General features: G+C 46.9%; 1 protein-coding gene across 4 annotated transcripts in view; it reads right to left on the bottom strand.

Annotated features, from left to right (window-relative positions):
• FANCD2 (FA complementation group D2) overlaps positions 1–23929 on the bottom strand; it is a 199405-nt gene that overhangs the window by 105886 nt on the left and 69590 nt on the right. For all 4 annotated transcript variants that reach the window (XM_045023931.1, XM_045023930.1, XM_045023928.1 and 1 more), the window contains 6 exons: positions 16605–16678; positions 16354–16500; positions 9379–9479; positions 8892–9007; positions 7625–7733; positions 4482–4583 (listed from right to left, as the gene is read on the bottom strand). In XM_045023931.1, coding sequence (XP_044879866.1) covers positions 4482–4583; positions 7625–7733; positions 8892–9007; positions 9379–9479; positions 16354–16500; positions 16605–16678 — 649 coding nt within the window. The remainder of the gene's footprint in view (positions 1–4481; positions 4584–7624; positions 7734–8891; positions 9008–9378; positions 9480–16353; positions 16501–16604; positions 16679–23929) is intronic.

Below are 23929 nucleotides of genomic sequence, written 5' to 3'. Positions count from 1 at the left end.
CTCCTTAAAAACATTAAAGAGCTCTCTATCCATATCCAGGCTAGATCCCGGCGGTCTATAGCACACCCCAATCACTATCCCAGGGGACGCTCTAGTAGTTTTCTTCCCCAATGTCACCATTGCCCAAACAGACTCCGTATTATCTATTGCATTGCTAGTTATTTTGTTACATTTCACCTCATTATTGACATACAATGCTACTCCCCCACCTTTACCTTTGTTTCGGTCTTTCCTAAACAGCACATACCCTTCCATACCTGTACTCCAGTCATGGCTACCGTTCCACCATGTTTCGGTTATTCCTACGATATCAGGTTTCAATTCTCGGACCAGGAGCTCCAGAAAAGCAGAAGTAAAAAAAATGCTGGAGTTGGGGATCATCGAAGAATCCCACAGTCAGTGGTCCAGCCCAATTGTGCTGGTGCCCAAACCTCATGGCACCACAAGGTTTTGCAATGACTTCCGGCAACTAAACGAAGTATCCCAGTTTGACGTGTACCCCATACCTCGCATAGATGAGCTAGTGGACCGTCTAGGTAATGCCCGGTATTTGACTACTCTAGACTTAACAAAGGGGTACTGGCAGATTCCCCTTGCGGAAGACGCAAAGGAAAAGACTGCGATCTCTACACCAGAGGGTCTTTTTCAATATACTGTCCTCCCTTTTTGACTACATGGGGCCCCAGCTACTTTCCAGCGCCTCATGGACAAGCTATTACGCCCGCATAAGAGTTATGCTGCTGCCTACTTGGATGATGTGGTCATTCATACCCCAGACTGGGAAACCCACCTAGAGAAGGTGGAGGCAGTCCTTGATATCTTCAGGCGAGCCCTGCCAAGTGCGCTGTAGGGTTTACAGAGGCCAAATATCTTGGCTACATTGTGGGAAAAGGTCTAGTAAAACCCCAAGTGAACAAGTTGGAGGCCATCCAAAATTGGCCCCGACCACGTCGCAAGAAACAAGTCCAGGCATTCCTAGGTGTAGTGGGGTATTACCGACGATTTATCCCCCACTTTGCCACAAGGGCAAGCCCCCTGACAGACCTAGTGAAAGCCCGTGGAGCTGATCTGGTGAGATGGTCTGACGCAGCAGAGGAAGCATTCACAGACCTACGGACTGCCCTCTGCAGTAAACCCGTACTGATAGCCCCTGATTTCACCAAGGAATTTATCCTGCAGACAGATGCATCGGAAGTAGGTTTGGGGGCCGTTCTATCACAGATGGTCAGAGAGGAGGAACACCCAATTCTCTACCTCAGTAGGAAACTCCTTCCGAGGGAACAAAAATATGCAGTGGTGGAGAGAGTGCCTCGCCGTAAAATGGGCCATGGAAGCATTGTGCTACTACTTGCTCGGGCGCAGATTCGTCCTCGTGACCGACCATGCCCCTCTTCAATGGATGCAGCAGAACAAGGAGAAGAACACAAGGGTGACCAGGTGGTTCTTATCCCTCCAACCTTTCCAGTTCCGTGTGCAACACAGAGCAGGGAGCCGTCACGGCAATGCCGATGGCTTGTCACGTGTGCATTGTCTGGCTTCCCAAGCTGCCAAACCCCTTGGTGTTGAGCAGGGGGAAGGGATATGTGACAGACCCAGACCAGTGGGGTACAGGAGTCTGGTAGAGGGCAAATATACTGGTCACTGGATGAGTAGTTTTCTGTTCCCTGAGTGACCAGAGCAGGAGCTGCACTAGAGTAATCAGGAACCTGCTAGAACCAGTGATGAGCTGCCAATTTTTTAACAACGGGTTCCCTCCTCCCTCCAAAATTTTAACAACGGGTTCCCTCCTTCCCCCCCCCTCCGTGGGGGGGGGTCGTGCCCCATCCAACCCCTCATGTTCCTTAACACACACACTCCGAGACCCCTGACCCATCCCCCCCTTCCCTGTCCCCTGACTGCCCCTTGCCGCCACCCAACCCCTCCTCTCATTCTCAATGGCCCCCCAGAACCCCTACCCCATACAACTACCCCTTCTCTCTGTCCCTGAGTGCCCCCACCACCTCATCCAACCCTGCTCTTTCCTGACTGCTCCCCGGGACCCTTGCCCCCATTCAATCCCCCTGTTCCCTGCCCTCTGACTGCCCTGACCCCTATCCACCCTCCCACAACCCACCCCCTCCCTGCCCCCTTACCACACTGCCTGGGGACCGGGGTCCACTCTGCCAGAACCACAACCGGCGCCGCTCGGCCCGACTCCCCGGGCCGGGCCGGCGCCGGGGCCCGGCCGCTCGGCCCGACTCCCCGGGCCGGGCCGGCGCCGGGGCCCGGCCCGACTCCCCGGGCCGGCGCCGGGGCCCGGCCGCTCGGCAGCAGCCGCGGGGCCCGACTCCCCGGGCCGGCGCTGGGCTGGAGGGAGCCGCGGTCTGGGACCGGGAGCTGCTGAGCCAGCCACACCTCCCCTCCCCCTCCGCGCCCCAGCTTACCTGCTGGCTGCCTCCATGCTGCTTGTTCAGGCTTCCCGCGAACATCTGATTCGCGGGAAGCAGGGGATGGGGAGGAGAAGGGGGCGGAGCAGGAGAGGAGTGGGCGGGAACTTTTGTTAAATTTAGCAGCCCTTAACAAGCGGTTCTAAAATGGCTGCTAAATTTAACAACGGGTTCCCGCGAACCCGTGCGAACCCGCTGCAGCTCACCCCTGGCTAGAACCAATTAAGACAGACAGGCTGATTAGATCACCTGCAGCCAATCAAGGCAGGCTAATCAGGGCACCTGGGTTTAAAAAGGAGCTCACTCCAGTCAGGCAAGGAGGAGCCAGAGGAGAGGAAGTGAGTGTGAGGAGCTGGGAGCAAGAGGCACAAGGAGCTGAGAGTGAGAGGGTGTGCTGCTGCAGGACTAAGGAGTACAAGCGTTATCAGACACCAGGAGGAAGGTCCTGTGGTGAAGATAAAGAAGGTGTTTGGAAGAGGCCATGGGGAAGTAGCCTAGGGAGTTGTAGCTGTCATGCAGCTGTTCCAAGAGGCACTATAGACAGCTGCAATCCACAGGGCCCTGGGCTGGAACCCGGAGTAGAGGGCGGGCCCGGGTTCCCCCCAAACCTCCCAACTCCTGATCAGACACAGGAGGAGTTGATCCAGACTGTGGGGAAGATCACTGAGGTGAGCAAATCTGCCAATAAGCACAGGACCCACCAAGGTAGAGGAGGAACTTTGTCACAAGGGGCATTGCCAGTAGATCAAGGGATGTGATCATTCCCCTCTATTTGGCATTGGTGAGGCCTCATCTGGAGTACTGTGTCCAGTTTTGGGCCCCACACTACAAGAAGGATGTGGAAAAACTGGAAAGAGTCCAGCGGAGGGCAACAAAAATGATTAGGGGGCTGGAGCACATGACTTATGAGGAGAGGCTGAGGGAACTGGGATTGTTTAGTCTGCAGAAGAGAAGAATGAGGGGGGATTTGATAGCTGCTTTCAACTACCTGAAAGGGGGTTCCAAAGAGGATGGATCTAGACCGTTCTCAGTGGTACCAGACGACAGAACAAGGAGTAATGTTCTCGAGTTGCAGTGGGGGAGGTTTAGGTTGGATATTAGGAAAAGCTTTTTCACTAGGAGGGTGGTGAAGCACTGGAATGGGTTACCTAGGGAGGTGGTGGAATCTCCTTCCTTAGAAGTTTTTAAGGTCAGGCTTGACAAAGCCCTGGCTGAGATTATTTAGTTGGGGATTGGTCCTGCTTTGAGCAGGTGGCTGGACTAGATGACCTCCTGAGGTCCCTTCCAACCCTGAGATTCTATGATTATTTCTCACTTTCAGCTGACATTGTAAATAAGAAACCAGCAGCATTATCTCCCGTAAATGGAAACAAACTTGTTTTTCTTAGTGATTGGCTGAATAAGAAGTAGTCTCTGAAGTTTTACATTGTTTTGTTTTTGAGTGTAGTTATGTAACAAAAAAAAGTCTACATTTATAAGTTGCACTTTCACAATAAAGAGATTGCATTATGGTATTTGTATGAGGTGAACTGAAAAATACAATTTCTTTTGTTTATCATTTTACAGTGCAAATATATGTAATAAAAGTAATAATATAAAGGGAGCACTGTACATTTTGTATTCTGTATTGTAATTGAAATCAATATATTTGAAAATGTAGAAAACATCCAAAAATAGTTAATACATTTCAATTGGTATTCTATTTTTTAAGTGTCATTAAAACTGTGATTAATCACAATTAAATTTTTTAAATTTTTTTTTTAAGTTTTGGAAAGATATAAACCGCAGGGCTTAAATAGACCTCTAACTAATGGGAATTAAGAGGAAACTTCCCCTGGAGGCAGGTTATCCAATAACCACCTACTGCAGCATTTCCTGCACCTTCCCCTGAAGCATCTTGTGCTAGCCACTGTCAGAGACCAGATACTGGGCTGTACAGACCCTGGGTCTGATCCCTGTTTCTAAGGTAGCACTGATGTGGCTACAGGTGTGCAATTCTGCTGAATCCTTGACTGCAAACTGTTTGCATAAGTATTCTGGGGGAATTTTCTCTACCTGTTTTCTTCTTTTTAACTAGACCAACAGCATTGATAGTTGGTGCTGCTTCCAGGGCTTCACAGTCGAAGATAGCGCGGGGAGGTACATAACCAGGGCTTGCTGAAAGAGCCAGAGGATAGCAAGTCAGTGAGTTCAGTTCTTCACACAAACAATAAAATATGAGCAAGCTAGACTTTCACGGGAGATGCCCCCACTGATCCTGGTCACCTCCTCCTCTACTCCTATGCTTAGTGCCTTAAGTTACCTTTGATCCCTCCATAGCATAGTGTCTGGAAGGTAGAGCACCATCAAGGTTGCTCTAACTCAGGGGTCGGCAACCTTTCAGAAGCGGTGTGCCGAGTCTTCATTTATTCACTTTAATTTAAGGTTTTGCGTGCTGGTAATACATTTTAATGGTTTTTAGACGGTCTCTCTGTATAAGTCTCTATATTATATAACTATACTAGTGTTGTATCGTAAAATAAAAAAGGTTTTCAAAATGTTTAAGAAGCTTCATTTAAAATTAGATTAAAATGTTGATCTTACGCCGCTGGCCCACTCAGCCCGCTGCTGGTCTGGGGTTCTGTTCACCTAGACCAGTAGTGGGCTGAGCAGGGCCTGCGGCTGGGAACCCGGCTGGCAAGGGTCCGGCAGCCAGGACCCCAGACCGGCAGTGGGCTGAGCCGGGATGGCTCCAGAGGAGAGGGGAAGGCGGGGGAGGGGCCGGCAGCTTGCTGCGCTCGACCTGGCAGCACGGACCTTGCAGCTTGCTGCGCTGGGAGAGTGGGGCCATTTGCCCATCCCTGCATTAGGGTGTTCCTGGGCACAAGCCGTGCGCATGCCTATGCTTCTGCCCCCTGCTTCCGCGGGGGGGAGGGAGGGGGAAGCGGAGGGTGGAGAAGAGCGGGCCGGGCCGGGCTTTTAATGGCACGCTGCTGCCTGCCAGGACTCCGGCAGGCAGCAGCGTGCCATTAAAAATCAGCTCACATGCCATCTTTAACATGCGTGCCATAGGTTGCTGACCCCTGCTCTAACTTATGTTCTGGCGGAAATGGCTCTCTTTCTGCTATGTGCCAAACAAGCATGACCAGGACACAGTGCTCTCTAGCCTCACCTCCTGTATGCCCCTTTACACTTGGAGGACTGATAGCTCAGGGTTTGAACATTGGCCTGCTAAACCCAGGGTTGAGAGTTCAATCCTTGAGGGGGCCATTTAGGGATTGGGGCAAAAATCTATCTGCGGATTGGTCTGGCTGTGAGCAGGGGGTTGGACCTTCTAAGGTCCCTTCCATCTATGATTCTATGACTGGGGGCTGGTAGGGAGGCTAGCACAGAGCCATTCCAGCAACTCTAGGCCAGCCAGGGAACAAACATTCTTACTTCAGGGTATTCCCCTGGGGCCATTACTGCCCTCTTTATGTTGCTGCAGCAGTTTAAAGGGCTAGGGCTTGCTTACTACTCCCAGACCACAGTTTGTCCAAAGATTTAAAAATGGGGCTTATAAGTAGGGCCCTACCAAATTCACGGTCATTAAAAATGCATCACGGACTGTGAAATATGGTCTCCCCCTGTGAAATGTGGTCTTTTGTGTGCTTTTACCCTCTTCTATTCAGATTTCATAGGGGAGACTAGCATTTCTCAAATTGGGGGTCCTGACCCAAAAGGGAGTTGCAAGGTTATTTTTTTGGAGAGGAGGGAGTGGTGTCACGGTTGTGACATTGCACTCCATATGATTTTATAAAAATATGCTAATGAGTGTGAATATAATATAACTGAAATATGCTTCATGCAAAAGGTCTCTTATAACAGGGGTCCCCAACCCCCGGTCCGCGGCCCGGTACCGGTCCGCGGCCTCTTACAAACCGGGCCGCGAACCGACCCAGTGGACCTCCCGCAGGCGTGCCTGCGGGAGGTCTACCCGAGCCACGGGACGAGCACTCTCTCGGCAGTCATGCCTGCGGGAGGTCCGCTGCTCCCGGGGCTCCGGTGGACCTCCCGCAGGCATGACTGCGGACGGTTCGCTGGTCGCGCGGCTCAGCTGGACCGCCCGCAGGCACGCCTGCGGGAGGTCCACCTGCTCCGGTTGAGCTGCCGCAGGCATGCCTGCGGGCGGTCCAGCTGAGCCGCGCGACCAGCGAACCGTCCGCAGTCATGCCTGCGGCAGCTCAACCAGAGCCGGTGGACCTCCCGCAGGCACGCCTGCGGGAGGTCTACCCGAGCCGCGGGACGAGCGCTCCCTCCGCAGGCATGACCGGTCCCTGGTCCTGAAAAGGTTGGGGACCCCTGTCTTATAAGGTATCATTACAAAGTTTATAACCTACTGAGTGTGGTCATCCTATTTGTATAAATATATCATTCTTGTATCTGAAACTAGAAATATGAAGTATAACTCTGAGGTCCTATTGTAATTCTGCAAAGTGTGGGCTGCATGCAGAGCTGGACGGCCAGAGAGTGGTGACTGCGGACTGAGAGCCCAGCTCTGCATGCAGCAGCCTAGAATTAAGGGTGGCAATACCATACCATGCCATCCTTACTTCTGTGCTCCTGCTGGAGGCAGCTTTGCCTTCAGAGCTGGTATGGTATGGTATTGCCACCCTTACTTCTGTGCTGCTGCTGGCAGGGCGCTGTTCTGTGCAGCCTTCAGAGCTGGGCTCCTGGTCAGCAGCCGCCACTCTCCGGCTGCCGAGCTCTGAAGGCAGCACCGCCGCCAGCAGCAGTACCACAACTCCCACTACAATAACCTTGTGACCCACCCCAACATCTTTTTTGGGTTAGGACCCCTACAATTACAACACTGTGACATTTCAGATTTAAATAGCTGAAATCATGACAGTTACAATTTTTAAAATCCTATGACTGTAAAATTGACCAAAATGGACCGTGAATTTGGTAGGGTCCTACTTATAATACACAGTTTGTTACAACCTGATCTACTCTGGTGAGACATTGTCTCTTCATGATACAGCTATTAACGGACTTACTGGGTGTCTGTCACCCTGTACCAGACTCTATCAACATTTGCTGATGGTTGGTGGGAACAGTGCAGGAGAAGTTCAAATGAAGACATAATTCAGAGAATAACTATACAAGGCACTTAGCCATGCAGAGTGGTCCCTTCCCAGGAGCGCCAGACTCTGGATCCTGTATTCTGCACAGCTCACCTGCTAAGCACTTTCCGAGCATGTTCTGTAGCTCAGTGATGTTCTGTAATCTAGTCAAAACTTTCCCTTTCATCTCAAGGTCCTGTTGCTGACAGAAGGCATTCACGACCTATAGATACAAATCATACTCATTAGCAACAAAAGGGGCACTAATTCAGTAATTAATTTCTCCTGCCTGAGTAACATCTACTAGTCCTGAACATCTGGGTGACACCATTCACACAGGCAGTTTGTATCTCTGAATCCAGGCTGCACAGAAAAACCCATCTCTTCAGAATTCCATCAGAAAAAAACTACCAAAGCAGCAATGCCCATGTCACAGAAGCAACTACTGGACAGCCTTTTAGACATGTTTACAAAGAGGGACTGGTGGACATGTTAATTAGGGGAGAGAAATTAACACAGGATGCATTTGTCTATCCCAAAGGACTGGGACAAGTGACAACAAATGATTAGGGGGCTGGAGCACATGACTTATGAGGAGAGGCTGAGGGAACTGGGATTGTTTAGTCTGCAGAAGAGAAGAATGAGGGGGGATTTGATAGCTGCTTTCAACTACCTGAAAGGGGGTTCCAAAGAGGATGGATCTAGACTGTTCTCAGTGGTAGAAGATGATAGAACAAGGAGTAATGGTCTCAAGTTGCAGAGGGGGAGGTTTAGGTTGGATATTAGGAAAAACTTTTTCACTAGTAGGGTGGTGAAGAACTGGAATGGGTTACCTAGGGAGGTAGTGGAATCTCCTTCCTTAGAGGTTTTTAAGGTCAGGCTTGACAAAGCCCTGGCTGGGATGATTTAGTTGGGTTTGGTCCTGCTTTGAGCAGGGGGTTGGACTAGATGACCTCCTGAGGTCCCTTCCAACCCTGAGATTCTATGATTCTATGATTCTAACCAGGAAGCCATCCACCAGGAGGGGACATGAATTGTAAACAGCGCTCCCTGTGAAGCCACTTACAGCTTGTCTTCACTACAGAATCCCTGAAATCTGAAAGAGAGTGCCTAGGGACATGGGGGGTCTGCGCCCACCAACTCCCTTCTGTCCTGGGGGGCGAGCAGGTAGGAGATGCAGGGATCTGTGCCCACCCAACTGGCCCCCCCTGCATTGGAGGGGCAGGACAGGTCCATGGGGACCTGGGCCTGCCAACTCACCCACTGTACAGGTGGCATGTTACAAGCCTGTTAGAAGGTAATTACAATACAAAATTCTGTAGCATAGTGAGGTATGAAGTGAGCACTGGAAGGCCCAGCCGCTTTCTGCAGCTCCACTCACCTCACGGAACCAATTGAGCGCATGGAACAAGAGTGAGCACAGGAATTCCCTTTCCTGCTTGGCTAAGGAGTCCAACTTCCCTTCCATCTCCAAGTCAGTCAGGTGTAGGGGACAGCCTGTAATAGAGCAGGAATAGGGTTTCTTGAACTCTGCTTGCTGGGCTCAGTTAGCATGACACCCAGCTCTGGCACTCTCACTCAATCGGCTTCCCTGCGTGTGGAGAATGCTTTATTCCCATTGCATGCACTGTACCAACCACCACAGTGAGCACTGTTGAACTCAACCTCCCACCTGAGGAACCCAAGCCCAGCCAGCCACCTCCCTCAGTCACAGAGCAGCCCACCATATCCAGGGGGGGTAACACAACACCTCAATCTCTTCTGCACCAGTCCTGGGGGGGGCCTTGCCAAGACTGCAGAGATTGTTGGCGGAACTAGGGCAGGGAGACTGTCTCAGACACGTAGAGCTCAATGGCTATTCCCTATACCTAGCAAGGCATCGATCTCCTCCATGCTCCCATTGTGTTGCTCCGTTGTGTAAAGCCTCAGCAATCGGAAAGAGGGAGACAGACACTCTGGAGCCACTATCCTGGGAAAAGAAGAGAGAGGTTTTTTTCTGCATTCTATTACTCACCAGGGAACCTCAAGAAAGAAAAACATTTCTTGTCCCTCTGAAGCCACTTTGCCCATTTGTAATATTCTGCCCCTGCGAGTTTGCAGGGCAGAAAAGCACCAATGTCAGTCACAATAAAATGGGGTCCCCCGGGATAAGCAGTTTAGCATTGAAAGTTGCTAGCACTTGTATATGTAGTGGAGTGTATTGTGGGAAGGGTTGAAGGTGTGAGTGTGGAGTGAAAGATTCCTTTGCAAGTTGTGAGAGGCCGAAGGGGGAGGAAGGGAGAAGGGAACGGGTTAACCTGATGCTCCAGCTAGGTCCAAAGATAAGATGCTAACTCCAGCCCTAGGCCACGGCACACAACCGATTTTCGGCTGCTTGCCAAGAAAGACGGGAGCCTGGATTCCAACCCCAACCAGCCATAAAAAAGAAAAATTCAGCTGAACAGAACTGCAGGGACTGCAAAAACTAGCAAGGGGAAAAACAACAGTTTCCCCGTCCCTAAAGCTGGTGTGTTTTAAAAAAGCTAAGAAAGCAACAAAAGGCCGGTTTAAACTGGTACAAAAAGCACAGGGAACAAAGGTCCCTAAACAAAACGCCCCCAAAAAACCCCAAAACTTAAAACCCTCTAAAAGCTGAAGCAAATCGGAGATCAACAGCAGACCCTGAACAGCCTGTGAACAGGACAGAACTCTCTTCCACTCTTCCCCCTCTTCTTCTAACATTACACCCAGGTTTGGTTTGGCCAGCCGTGGGTTGTGCGCGTGTGAGTATGAAAGTGGTTTAGGGCACAGGCACTAACGCTTTTTTCCTTCCTCTAAGTAACATGGAAAGCACCCAGCACTCACCGCTGTTATTTAATTAATAAAGCTTTAAAATTAGTCACTTGGTGTGCCCCTTCATCTCCTCCCCTAACAATCCTGCGGCCTCAGTCTAATCACCTGACGCCCCAGGCAGATTGGTAACAAAAATCTGTCATACCATGGTTAACTTTTCTCCCTCAGCTTCGCTCCCAAATAAAGTCCTTGATCTCAAATCTTTAGGGTAAAGTTCCACAGGTAGAAAAGAAGCTGTACTTGAACAGATCAGATCAGACCAGGGTCCATCTAATCCAGCATCTGGGCAATACCAAATGAGTCAGAGGAAGGTACGAGAAGCTGTGAAGTGAGCAACTGTAGAGAAGAAATTTCCTCCCAACTCCCTCAGTCACTGGTTGCTTTTGCCCTGAGGGAGAAGGGATCATGTACCTCCTAAAAGTGTTTTTCACACTAAAGTAATTCTGGATTTTCTGGTTATTCATGTCAAAATGTCAAATTCTCTTTTGAAACCAAAAAAGTTCCTGGCCTCAACAATCTCTTGTGGCAATAAGCTCCCATGCTGAATATATGTCGGTAAAAATTAATTCCTTAATCAGTATTAACTTTGCTGCCTTTCTGTTTCAGTGGATGTCTTGTTCTTGTGTTAGGAGAAGGAATAAAAAAAGAGCACTCAATTATATACCTCTATCACACTTCCTCCAGCTCCTCTCTGTCTGTTACAGCTCCATTTTGTTTCTTACAGCTGTCCCCTTACTCCATTTTGTTTTTGTTCTCCTCCTGTGGCTGCCCCTCCCTGGCTGTTAAGTTGTTTACCAGGGCCTCTGCCCTTCTCAAAGGGATGGCCACTTGTCCTAAGTGGGACCACTATCCTGTTCAAAGGGTTAGTCCTGTTATCACCTTGTTAAACCTGGGCTTGGTGTAGGGTAGGCAATGTCCAAAGCTGCAAGACCTATTGCGTTTTTTAAGATCCTGGGCATGAGTCATAGACCTCATGTGCTTTTGAGTCACCTATTGCACAGGACTCTGCCCAGACTTGCCTCTGTGGTTACCTGCAGTTTTTTCCCTGCCTGTAAGAAGGGGAACCAATCAGAGTTACTGGCGGGAAGCTGCCTGAGTCTGTCTTTATAACCAGACATTTTCTGATCAAACTGCAGAAAGATTCCTGCATTGCTGCCTGGTCTGATCAGCCAGGAGTTCTGGGGGTTCCTTTCTCCGCTCTTGTTTTATTTTTGAGCGTACCCCCGTTTTTAAACTCCCCTCCCACGAACAACGAATTTTGCCTGGAGATCTCCTGATTATTGTGAACAAATTGAGTCCTCTCTGCATCCTCTGATGCTGCTGCTGTGCCTGCTTCTGCCTCTGCTGCTGCCTTGGGGGCTGGTAAGAATCCCTCTGTGAAACTTTCTATACTTTTACTTTATTATTTTAGCTGCTGGCTCTGTCTCCCCAGCACACAGACTCAAGCTAAACCTTGGTCTGTGTCTTAAAACCTCTCAAACTCTAAAAAATAAGTTTGTGCCGCTGCTAAGCTCTGCTCCTGTGGGCTTTGCCTCGGGCTCACTGCTTTCAGCTGTATCCACTGCTGCAGCCACCATCCCTTAACTTCCTTGGGGGCTGCCTTGGGAGCTGTATTCTGGGCACATACCACTCTGCCCTCTGTAACTTCCCCATAGCATAGGTGCACCATAGGTTTTGTTTTTTCTTTCTTAGTTTGATAAGTCATAGTTTGTTAAGATTGTAAAGCTTGTAAGTCTCACCTGCCTTGCTATAGTTCGTTGTTTTGTTGCTCCATATAGCTGCTTGTTATAGTTTGCTTAGAATTGATATTTGTTGTTTTGCCTAGTCGTTGGTTAAGATAGATTTAAAAAGCCATTGCCTGGTTGTATTCTGTATCTGTTTTGTTACTTTGTATAAGCTGCTTGTCATTTTATGTAAGTTTGATTAAGTTAGAAGATAGATAAGGTTTTTGCTGCTTTTTCCCCCACGTCTGCATCACCCTCTGAACTTCCCAAACCCCTTGCTGCTTCTTCCCCCCCGTCTGCATCACCCTCTGAACTTCCCAAACCCCTTGCTGCTTCTTCCCCCACGTCTGCATCACCCTCTGAACTTCCCAAACCCCTTGCTGCTTTTTCCCCCACATCTGCATCACCCTCTGAACTTCCCAGAAGTCCTTGCTGCTTAAACTTACAGCCTGTTTGTTCTCTGTGTCTTCCTAGCCTGCTTGTTCTCTGTGTGTCTGTGTCTCTGTGCTCCTACTGCCAAACCTCAATTGTATTGCTGAAGTCTAGCACAAAACCCCATTGGTTACTTTTTCCTCTCTGATACACCTCACATTCTACATTTACACCACTGTGACACATTTTACCTAAAATTGTTTGTTATTTAACGTATTTTTCCATAACTGTTAGTTGGTTATATGCCGCTGTGACACACCTTTTTACAAAGAAATTGTTAGCTACTTAACATAAGAACATAAGAAAGGCTGTACCGGGTCAGACCAAAGGTCCATCTAGCCCAGTATCTGTCTACCGACAGTGGCCAATGCCAGGTGCCCCTGAGGGAGTGAACCTAACAGGCAATGATCAAGTGATCTCTCTCCTGCCATCCATCTCCATCCTCTGACGAACAGAGGCTAGGGACACCATTCTTACCCATCCTGGCTAATAGCCATTTATGGACTCAGCCACCATGAATTTATCCAGTCCCCTTTTAAACATTGTTATAGTCCTAGCCTTCACAGCCTCCTCAGGTAAGGAGTTCCACAAGTTGACTGTGCGCTGCGTGAAGAAGAACTTCCTTTTATTTGTTTTAAACCTGCTGCCTATTAATTTCATTTGGTGACCCCTAGTTCTTGTATTATGGGAATAAGTAAATAACTTTTCCTTATCCACTTTCTCAACATCACTCATGATTTTATATACCTCTATCATGTCCCCCCTTAGTCTTCTCTTTTCCAAACTGAAGAGTCCTAGCCTCTTTAATCTTTCCTCATATGGGACCCTCTCTAAACCCCTAATCATTTTAGTTGCTCTTTTCTGAACCTTTTCTAGTGCTAGAATATCTTTTTTGAGGTGAGGAGACCACATCTGTACACAGTATTCGAGATGTGGGCGTACCATGGATTTATATAAGGGCAATAATATATTCTCAGTCTTGTTCTCTATCCCCTTTTTAATGATTCCTAACATCCTGTTTGCTTTTTTGACCGCTTCTGCACACTGCGTGGACATCTTCAGAGAACTATCCACGATAACTCCAAGATCTTTTTCCTGACTCGTTGTAGCTAAATTAGCCCCCCATCATGTTGTATGTATAGTTGGGGTTATTTTTTCCAATGTGCATTACTTTACATTTATCCACATTAAATTTCATTTGCCATTTTGTTGCCCAATCACTTAGTTTTGTGAGATCTTTTTGAAGTTCTTCACAATCTGCTTTGGTCTTAACTATCTTGAGTAGTTTAGTATCATCTGCAAACTTTGCCACCTCACTGTTTACCCCTTTCTCCAGATCATTTATGAATAAATTGAATAGGATTGGTCCTAGGACTGACCCTTGGGGAACACCACTAGTTACCCCTCTCCATTCTGAGAATTTACCATTAATTCCTACCCTTTGTTCCCTGTCCTTTAACCAGTTCTCAATCCATGAAAGGACCTTTCCTTTTATCCCATGACAGCTTAATTTACGTAAGGGCCTTTGGTGAGGGACCTTGTCAAAGGCTTTCTGGAAATCTAAGTTTACTATGTCCACCGGATCCCCCTTGTCCACATGTTTGTTGACCCCTTCAAAGAACTCTAATAGATTAGTAAGACACGATTTCCCTTTACAGAAACCATGTTGACTATTGCTCAAGAGTTTATGTTTTTCTATGTGTCTGACAATTTTATTCTTTACTATTGTTTCAACTAATTTGCCCGGTACCGACGTTAGACTTACCGGTCTGTAATTGCCGGGATCACCCCTAGAGCCCTTTTTAAATATTGGCGTTACATTAGCTAACTTCCAGTCACTGGGTACCGAAGCCGATTTAAAGGACAGGTTACAAACCTTAGTTAATAGTTCCGCAACTTCACATTTGAGTTCTTTCAGAACTCTTGGGTGAATGCCATCTGGTCCCGGTGACTTGTTAATGTTGAGTTTATCAATTAATTCCAATACCTCCTCTAGTGACACTTCAATCTGTGACAGTTCCTCAGATTTGTCACCTACAAAAGCCAGCTCAGGTTTGGGAATCTCCCTAACATCCTCAGCCGTGAAGACTGAAGCAAAGAATCCATTTAGTTTCTCTGCAATGACTTTATCATCTTTAAGCGCTCCTTTTGAATTTTGATCATCAAGGGGCCCCACTGGTTGTTTAGCAGGCTTCCTGCTTCTGATGTACTTAAAAAACATTTTGTTATTACCTTTGGAGTTTTTGGCTAGCTGTTCTTCAAACTCCTCTTTGGCTTTACTTATTACACTCTTGCACTTAAGTTGGCAGTGTTTGTGCTCCTTTCTATTTGCCTCACAAGGATTTGACTTCCACTTTTTAAAGGAAGTCTTTTTATCTCTCACTGCTTCTTTTACATGGTTGTTAAGCCACGGTGGCTCTTTTTTAGTTCTTTTACTGTTTTTCTTAATTTGGGGTATACATTGAAGTTGGGCCTCTATTATGGTGTCTTTAAAAAGGGCCCACGCAACTTGCAGGGATTTCACTTTAGTCACTGTACCTTTTAACTTTTGTCTAACTAACCCCCTCATTTTTGTATAGTTCCCCCTTTTGAAATTAAAGGCCACAGTGTTGGGCAGTTGAGATGTTCTTCCCACCACAGGGATGTTGAATGCTATTGTATTATGGTCACTATTTCCAAGCGGTTCTGCTATAGTTACCTCTTGGACCAGCTCCTGCGCTCCACTCAGGATTAAATCTAGAGTCGCCTCTCCCCTTGTGGGTTCCCGTACCAGCTGCTCCATGAAGCAGTCATTTAAAGTATCGAGAAATTTTATCTCTGCATTTCGTCCTGAAGTGAAATGTTCCCAGTCAATATGGGGACAATTGAAATCCCCCACTATTATTGGGTTCTTAATTTTGATAGCCTAATTTCCCTTAGCATTTCATCATCACTATTACTGTCCTGGTCAGGTGGTCGATAATAGATCCCTACTGTTATATTTTTACTAGAGCATGAAATTTCTATCCATAGAGACTCTATGGAACCTGTGGATTTGCTTAAGATTTTTACTTCATTTGAATCTACACTTTCTTTAACATATAGTGCCACTCCTCCCCCTGCACGGCCTGTTCTGTCCTTCCGATATATTTTGTACCCCGGAATGATTGTGTCCCATTGATTGCTCTCAGTCCACCAGGTTTCTGTGATGCCTATTATATCTATATCCTCCTTATACTTCAGTGTTAATTGTTTACCAACTGTATTGTACCCCACTGTATTGTACCCCACTATTGAAACCCCCTATACTGTTCACCAAAAGAAACCCCTCCCCAATTGTCTACCTTAACAAACCCTATACCCCTCACTATTGAATTTTCCCTGTTTTTGCATTTTCTTAATAAAGTTTATTTTGCACCCCACCAGTGCAGTAATTGTCCCCCAAGATCCCCTACCTGCTGGCAGGGACACACTCTACTTAATATCAACCCCACTTCTACAGTATCACAATCTTTGATATATTTATTATTACAACATTTCCAGGAGGCAGGGAAGTGCTTTCTACCCCATTGTACAAATGGGAAACTGAGGCAAAGGGAGACTAAGCAACTTGCCAAAGGTAGCACAGGAAGTCTGTGGCAGAGCAGGGAATGGCACCCAGGTTTCCTGAGTCCCAGGCTAGCACTCAAACCACTGTATCATCTTGCCTCTTTCACATCACACAGCCCCAGACATCTTCAATGACAAGAAATGGACAAGAATACAGGCTCCTGCCTAACTTTTCTGTATATTTATTTGATAGGCATTTAGGGAGACAGAGCTGTGACTGCAATTTACTGGACAGTGAAATGATTTTAAAAGGAAGGCATCACTTACTTTTTACCCTGGTTCCTAGTTGCCATTTCATCAACATCCTTGCCAAGCCAGTTCTGTGACAGCAGTGGCAATAGGTTGATAACAATTGTTCCCTGACTCTCATCTTCATCCAGGTTATACAAGGACTTCACTGGGAACAGGTGAACACTGCAGAGAAGCCAGTTGTCAGTCGCGGTCAGCATCATGTTAGCAAATTCAACTATTGACAATAAATAATATTAGCATTAACACTAAGCACTTCTCTAGCATACCCATCAACTGCAGGAGTGAGATCTACCACAAAGTCATTGGAAAAGTCCTCCACCACACTCTTCCCAATCCGTTCCTGGAAGAAAGAGAACCACAGCTTAGCACAGGGGGCTAGTGAAAGGAGCTGCGCTGGGAGTACAGAAAGGAGCGGTGTGATAAATAAAGTGGTGGGGTAGCTCCCTTTGATGGATACCCAGCCAGCCAGTTAACTGTAAAAACCCTCTTGGTAGCTGTTCTCTGCTTGCTTTACCTGTAAAGGGTTAAAAGTCCCCCAGGTAAAGAAAAGGAAGTGGGAACCTGACCAAAAGAGCCAATGGGAAGGTAGAACTTTTTAAAATTGAGAAAAAAAAAACTTTCCCTTTGTCTGTTGTTCTCTGGGCTTCAGGGACACGGAGCAGCAATGCTATAAGCAGAAATGCTGTGTAAGGTTTGAACCAGGTATGAAAAAATATTTTCCATACCTAGAAGAAATAATTTAGATAAGGAATGTTTAGTTAGACGCTATCAGGTTTATTTCTTATTTTGGCTTGTGGATCTCCTCTGTGTTAACCCCAGATGCTTTTGTTTCCTTGTAACCTTTAAGCTGAACCCCCCCAAAAAGCTATTTTCGGTGCTTAATTTTTGTAATTGTTTCTTTTAAGATATAGCAAAAAGCCTAAGTTCCAGATGTATTTTTTCCCTTTTTGTTTTTAATAAAATTTACCCTTTTTAAGAACAGGATTGGATTTTTGGTATCCTAAGAGGTTTGTGCATGTTGTCTAATTAGCTGATAGCCACAGCTAATTTCCTTTGTTTTCTTTCTCAGCTCTTCCCCAGAGGGGGGGTGAAAGGGCTCGAGGGTACCCGACAGGGAGGAATTCCCAAGTGCTTCTTCCTGGGCTCGAAGGGGTTTTTTTGCATTTGGGTGGTGGCAGCGTTTACCAAGCCAAGGTCAGAGAGAAGCTGTAACCTTGGGAGTTTAATACAAGCCTGGAGTGACAAGTATTAATTTTTAAAATCTTTGCGGGCCCTCACTTACTGCACTCGAGGGGCCAGAGTGGGGATTCTGCCTTGACAAGCAGTTATCCACCTTTAGCAGTAACTGGAGTTCTTCGAGGTGTGTCCCCCCATGGGTGTTCCACTTCAGCTGCACCTGAATCCTATGCCTTTGATCAGAGATTTTTGGTAACGGTGCCCGTTCTGCCCACACATCCTTGTGCTCTGCACCAAGGCTATATGGAGCTGTGTGGGCGAACCTCCCTCAGTTCCTTCCTCACCCACAAGGGGGTCTCCAAAGCAGAGAGGAAGGAGGGTGACTAGTGGAGCCCCTACAAGAACACAAGGTGAGTAACCTCTCCTCCTTCTTTGAGTAGTGTCCCTGTGGGTGCTCCACTTCAGGTGACTCCCAACCAGTAGTTCCCTAAGTTTCGGAGCACAGTCCAATACAGAAGAGAGAACTGCACTGCCTACAGCAGCATGTGATTTTGCACCATGGCATAATGATTAGAAGAGGTATGAAGAGAAAACCAAGGTGCCATTCCACAGATGTCTGCAACTGGTACATCGCTAGATAAGGCTATAGCCCTAGAATGTGCTATCACTCTTGAAGGGGATTGGACATGAGTTCTGTCACAATAAGTCTCAGTACAACCAGAGATCCACTTTGATAACCTCTGTTTCAAAAGCAACAAACCCTTGTTTCTGTCTGCAATTGGTACAAGTAGAACAGGAGATTTTGTAAATGGTTTCGTCCTGTCTAGGTAAAAGGCTAATGCCCTCCTGACATCTAGATTATAGAATATAGCTTCTTGACTAATCTGATGAAGTCTTGGGAAGAAAACCAAGGGATGTATAATTTGATTAACATGAAATTCTGAGAAAGCTTTACGTATGAATCTCGGATGGGCCCATAGCGACACTTTTTCTCTGGCGAATGCCATAAATGGAAGGGGTCCACCGTTAAAGCCCCCAATTCTCCTAGTTTAGGAAAGACAGAAATAAAGGCAAAGGTGGTGGAGTAGCATTGTATATCAATGATGAGGTAGACTGTAAAGAAATAAGAAGGGATGGAATGGATAAGATAAGATAGAGTCTGTCTGGGCAAAAATCACATTGGGAAAGAAAGCTACTAGAGCCTCCCCTGAGATAGTGCTTGGGGTGTGCTACAGATCGCCGAGATCTAATTTAGATATGGATAGAGACCTCTTTAATGTTTTTAAATGAAGTAAACACTAATGGGAATTGTGTGATCATGGGAGACTTTAACTTCCCAGATATAGACTGGAGGACAAGTGCTAGTAATAATAATAGGGCTCAGATTTTCCTAGATGCAATAGCTGATGGATTCCTTCACCAAGTAGTTGCTGAACCAACAAGACGGGATGCCATTTTAGATTTGGTTTTGGTGAGTAGTGAGGACCTCATAGAAGAAATGGTTGTAGGGGACAACCTTGGTTCGAGCGATCATGAGCTAATTCAGTTTAAAATAAACGGAAGGATAAACAAAAATAGATCTGGGACTAGGGTTTTTTATTTCAAAAGGGTTAAAGAATTAAGGAAATTAGTTAGGGAAGTGGATTGGGCTGAAGAACTTGTGGATCTAAAGGCAGAGGAGGCCTGAAATTACTTCAAGTCAAAGTTGCAGAAACTATCAGAAGCCTGCATCCCAAGAAAGAGGAAAAAAATCATAGGCAGGAGTTGTAGACCAAGCTGGATGAGCAAGCATCTCAGAGAGGTGATTAAGAAAAAGCAGAAAGCCTACAAGGAATGGAAGATGGGAGTGATCAGCAAGGAAAGCTACCTTATTGAGGTCAGAACATGTAGGGATAAAGTCAGAAAGGCTAAAAGCCATGTAGAGTTTTCGCTTGCAAAGGGAATTAAAACCAATAGTAAAAGGTTCTATAGCCATATAAATAAGAAGAAAACAAAGAAAAAAGAAGTGGGACCGCTAAACACTGAGGATGGAGTGGAGGTTAAGGATAATCTAGGCATGACCCAATATCTAAACAAATACTTGCCTCAGTCTTTAATGAGGCTAATGAGGAGCTTAGAGATAATGGTAGGATGACAAATAGGAATGAGGATATGGAGGTAGATATTACCACATCCGAGGTAGAAGCCAAACTCCAACAGCTTAATGGGACGAAATCAGGGGGCCCAGATAATCTTCATCCAAGAATATTAAAGGAACTGGCACATGAAATTGCAAGCCCATTAGCAAAATTTTGTAATGAATTTGTAAACTCAGGGGTTGTACCTTATGACTGGAGAATTGCTAACATAGTTCCTATCTTTAAGAAGGGGGAAAAATGTGATCTGGGCAACTACAGGCCTGTCAGTTTGACATCTGTAGAATGCAAGGTCTTGGAAAAAAATTTGAAGGAGAAAGTAGGTAAGGACATTGAGGTCAATGGTAATTGGGACAAAATACAACATGATTTTACAAAAGGTAGATCGTGCCAAACCAAACTGATCTCCTTCTTTAAGAAAGTAACAGATTTTTTAGACAAAGGAAATGCAGTGGATCTAATTTACCTCGATTTCAGTAAGGCATTTGATAAGGAATTGGAAAAGATGGGGATCAATATGAAAATTGAAAGGTGGATAAGGAACTGGTTAAAGGGGAGACAACAACGGGTCATACTGAAAGGTGAACTGTCAGGCAAGAAGTAGGTTACTAGTGGAGTTCCTCAGGAATCGGTTTTGGGACCAATCTTATTTAATCTTTTTATTACTGACCTTGGCACAAAAAGTGGGAATGTGCTAATAAAGTTTGCGGATGACACAAAGCTGAGAGGTATTGCTAATACAGAGAAGGACCGGGATATCATACAGGAAGATCTGGATGACCTTGTAAACTGGAGTAATAGTACTAGGATGAAATTTAATAGTGAAAAGTGCAAGGTCATGTATTTAGGGATTAATAACAAGAATTTTGGTTATAAATTGGGGACACATAAATTGGAAGTAACAGAGGAGGAGAAGGACCTCGGAGTATTGGTTGATCACAGGATGACTATGAGCCACCAATGTGATATGGCTATTAAAAAAGCTAATGCAGTCTTGGGATGCATCAGGCGAGGTATTTCCAGTAAGGATAAGGAGGTGTTAGTACCGTTATACAAGCACTGGTGAGACCTCATCTGGAATATTGTGTGCAGTTCTGGTGTCCCATATTTAAGAAGGATTAATTCAACCTGGAACAGGTACAGAGAAGGGCTACTAGGATGATCCGAGGAATGGAAAACCTGTCTTATGAAAGGAGACTCAAAGAGCTTGGCTTGTTTAGCCTAACCAAAAGAAGGCTGAGGGGAGATATGATTGCTGTCTATAAATATATCAGAGGAATAAATACCAGGAAGGGAGAGGAATTATTTAAGCTCCGTACCAATGTGGACACAAGTGTTGGTGTCATTAGGCATAACCCTAGGTAACTCAGGAGGGTGGAAGACCACAGTGTCAATGAAGCCTTCTTGCACTAGGCCTGAATGAACCAAAGTCCCTCCATGTCTAACCAAAGCCCTTCCATGTTTGAACTTTAATCGACCTAACAAGCCAGCAACAGAGAATGGAATGTGTAACAGCTAGTTATCAGGTGCAACCCCACTCACACCGGTACCAGGAAATAATAATGAGGCCTGTATGCCTCTGGCTAAGGGGCAAGATAACAGATCAAAGGGAATAAGACAGGATAATGGTTCCAAAAGAGTTACTAACGAACTAGACTGTTAGATGCCAAGCATGACTTAACCACTTAATGTAATTGCTACTGCTCAGTGTAATTGCTACAGGGGGGTGGGAGGGGGAAAAGGGGGAGGGGGGAAGGAAGAGCTTAGCTAAAGTTATGTATAAAAAGAGAAAAGTTGCTTGTAGCTGTGTGCTTGATTTGAGACGTGTCTGTCTCCTTGCATCGCTTTGAGATCTCAGATAAACTTTGTCTGCTTCTCCACCTTGGTGTGTTCATTGGCGCGAAGCACACCGGGCAACGAACCCCGCTGTTGCTGTCCTCGGGCACTCTGTGCCGGCAACAGTCTTGGCGTCCCTGGGTGGGCTCGAGGCTGAAATTTAGCCTTGCCCGGACCCCTCCCGGCGGTCGACGGATTGCGGCAACGACCGACACCCAGCGCGCACCGGTGACTTCATCGGGGGCCTCGGCGGAGACGCGGTGTGGTCGACCCCGGAGGGCACTACAGTGCAACGCGCTCGAGTAGTGGAGAAGCGGCTGCGGGTGACGGTGGGGAACCGGTCTCGTGGATAAGGTAGGAACAGTCCAGTGGTGTGAACTTTTTGCCTGTTAAGACCTGGGGACGCCCAGTGTCTCCCTAGAGTATGGGGCAGGGACAGAGTACAGGAAGGGCACGGTGTACACCCTTAGAATGCATTTTGGCGAATTGGAGAGTGTTTGAATCGGATCCATTGACTAAAAGTAAACTGAAAAGATTCTGTACAGTAGACTGGCCTCAGTACCAACTAAAGGGCCAGGAAAGGTGGCCACCGGAGGGATCACTTAATTATAATACGATCCTTCAATTGCTTCTGTTTTGTCAGCGAACGGGTAAATGGAATGAACATATGTATGTACAGTTGTTTATGTTGTTAAGAAATAGGTCAGATCTTTTGCAGAGATGTAATTTGACTCCGACAGGTTCGGTAGTAACTGCTGTTAGTCCCTTGAATCCCTCCCCGGTTGTAATGGCAGAGTCGGTGTCCCCTTCGGCTCCTACACCCCCACCATATAAAGACGAGGTGCCTCGGGTCCCAGAGATTGCCCCCTTAGTGGGATTCTATCCGTTGATTACCGAGACAGTGGTAGCCCGGCCAGGGACGGACAATTGAAACGCCGCCACCATGCTAGTTTACACACATGTGCCCTTTAACCCAGTGGACCTAGCAGCCTTTAAGGCACAGGCAGGAGAATTCTCCACGAACCCAAGCAAGTTTATTTCGGTTTTTGAGGGATGTTTTGCCAGCCACAAGCCTGACTGGGATGACTGTAATATCCTCATGAGGACCCTATTGTCTGAGGTGGAGCGGAACCAGGTTGTGTCTAAGGCAAGGGAAGAGGCATAGCGAAGGCACGATCAGGATCGGGATCATGTCCCCATTCCTGCCGATATGGTCCCCACAGCGGATCCAAGGTGGAATCCTAATGATCCACTGGATCAGACCCACCTCAATCTGTATAAAGAACTGCTTTTGCACGGACTCCGACACTCGGCTGTCCGACATAACAATTGGGCAAAGCCGTATGAGCTAATACAGGAGCCAAAGGAAAGTCCGGTCGCTTTTCTGCAGCGCATCCGGGACGCCATTCGGCAAAATACTAACGCAGACCCTGATAACGAAGCAACTGAGGTGATTATAAAAGGTATTTTTACCAGCAGCGCGGCCCCTGATATTAAAAAGAAATTACAGAAAAAGGAGGACTTAATGGGCATGTCCATGGCACAGATTCTAGAAACGGCAAACAGGGCTTACAGCCTTAGAGAGGGAGAGAAGGAAAAGAGGCAAGTGAAAATGATGGTTGCAGCAGTACAGGCCGGTGGAAAGGGAAAGTTTCAGGAAGGTGGTGGAAGGGGCCGGGGAATGAGAGGCCGTCGACGTGGGCGCCCTGGCTCACAGGAAAGGCGTCTGGGTCGCAACCAGTGTGCCATATGCCAGAAGGAGGGACATTGGAAAAATGAGTGCCCTGAAAAGGAAGGTACCTCTATGATGGCAGCAGAGGATCAAGAATAGGGGTGTCAGGGGAGACGGACTATCCTGCCCCCGGAACCCCGAGTAAAAATGCGGGTGGGAAATTCGGAAATAGACTTTCTAGTAGACTCTGGAGCAGCTCGAACCGCCATAAACCAACCCCTTCAGCATCGCTTTGAGATCTCAGATAAACTTTGTCTGCATCTCCACCTTGGTGTGTTCATTGGCACGAAGCACACCGGGCAATGAACCCCGCTGTTGCTGTCCTCGGGCACTCTGTGCCGACAACACAAGAACAAATGGATATAAACTGGCTATCAGGAAGTTTAGACTTGAAATTAGGCAAAGGTTTCTAACCATCAGAGGAGTGAAGTTCTGGAACAGCCTTCCAAGGGGAGTAGTGGGGGCAAAAGACATATCTGGCTTCAAGACTAAGCTTGATAAGTTTATGGGAGGGGAGGGTATAATGGGATAGCCTAATTTTGGCAATTAATTCATCTTTGACTACTAGCGGTAAATATGCCCAATGGCTTGTGATGGGATGTTAGATGGGTTGGGATCTGAGTTACTACAGATAATTCTTTCCTGGGTGTCTGGCTGGTGAGTCTTGCCCACATGCTCAGGATTTAGCTGACCGCCATATTTGGGGTCAGGA

The sequence above is a fragment of the Mauremys mutica genome, chromosome 7, assembly GCF_020497125.1.
Source record: "Mauremys mutica isolate MM-2020 ecotype Southern chromosome 7, ASM2049712v1, whole genome shotgun sequence".
Classification (NCBI taxonomy): domain Eukaryota; kingdom Metazoa; phylum Chordata; order Testudines; family Geoemydidae; genus Mauremys; species Mauremys mutica.
The sequence above is the reverse complement of the archived record's forward strand: the minus strand, read 5'-3'. Positions and strand labels throughout refer to the sequence as shown.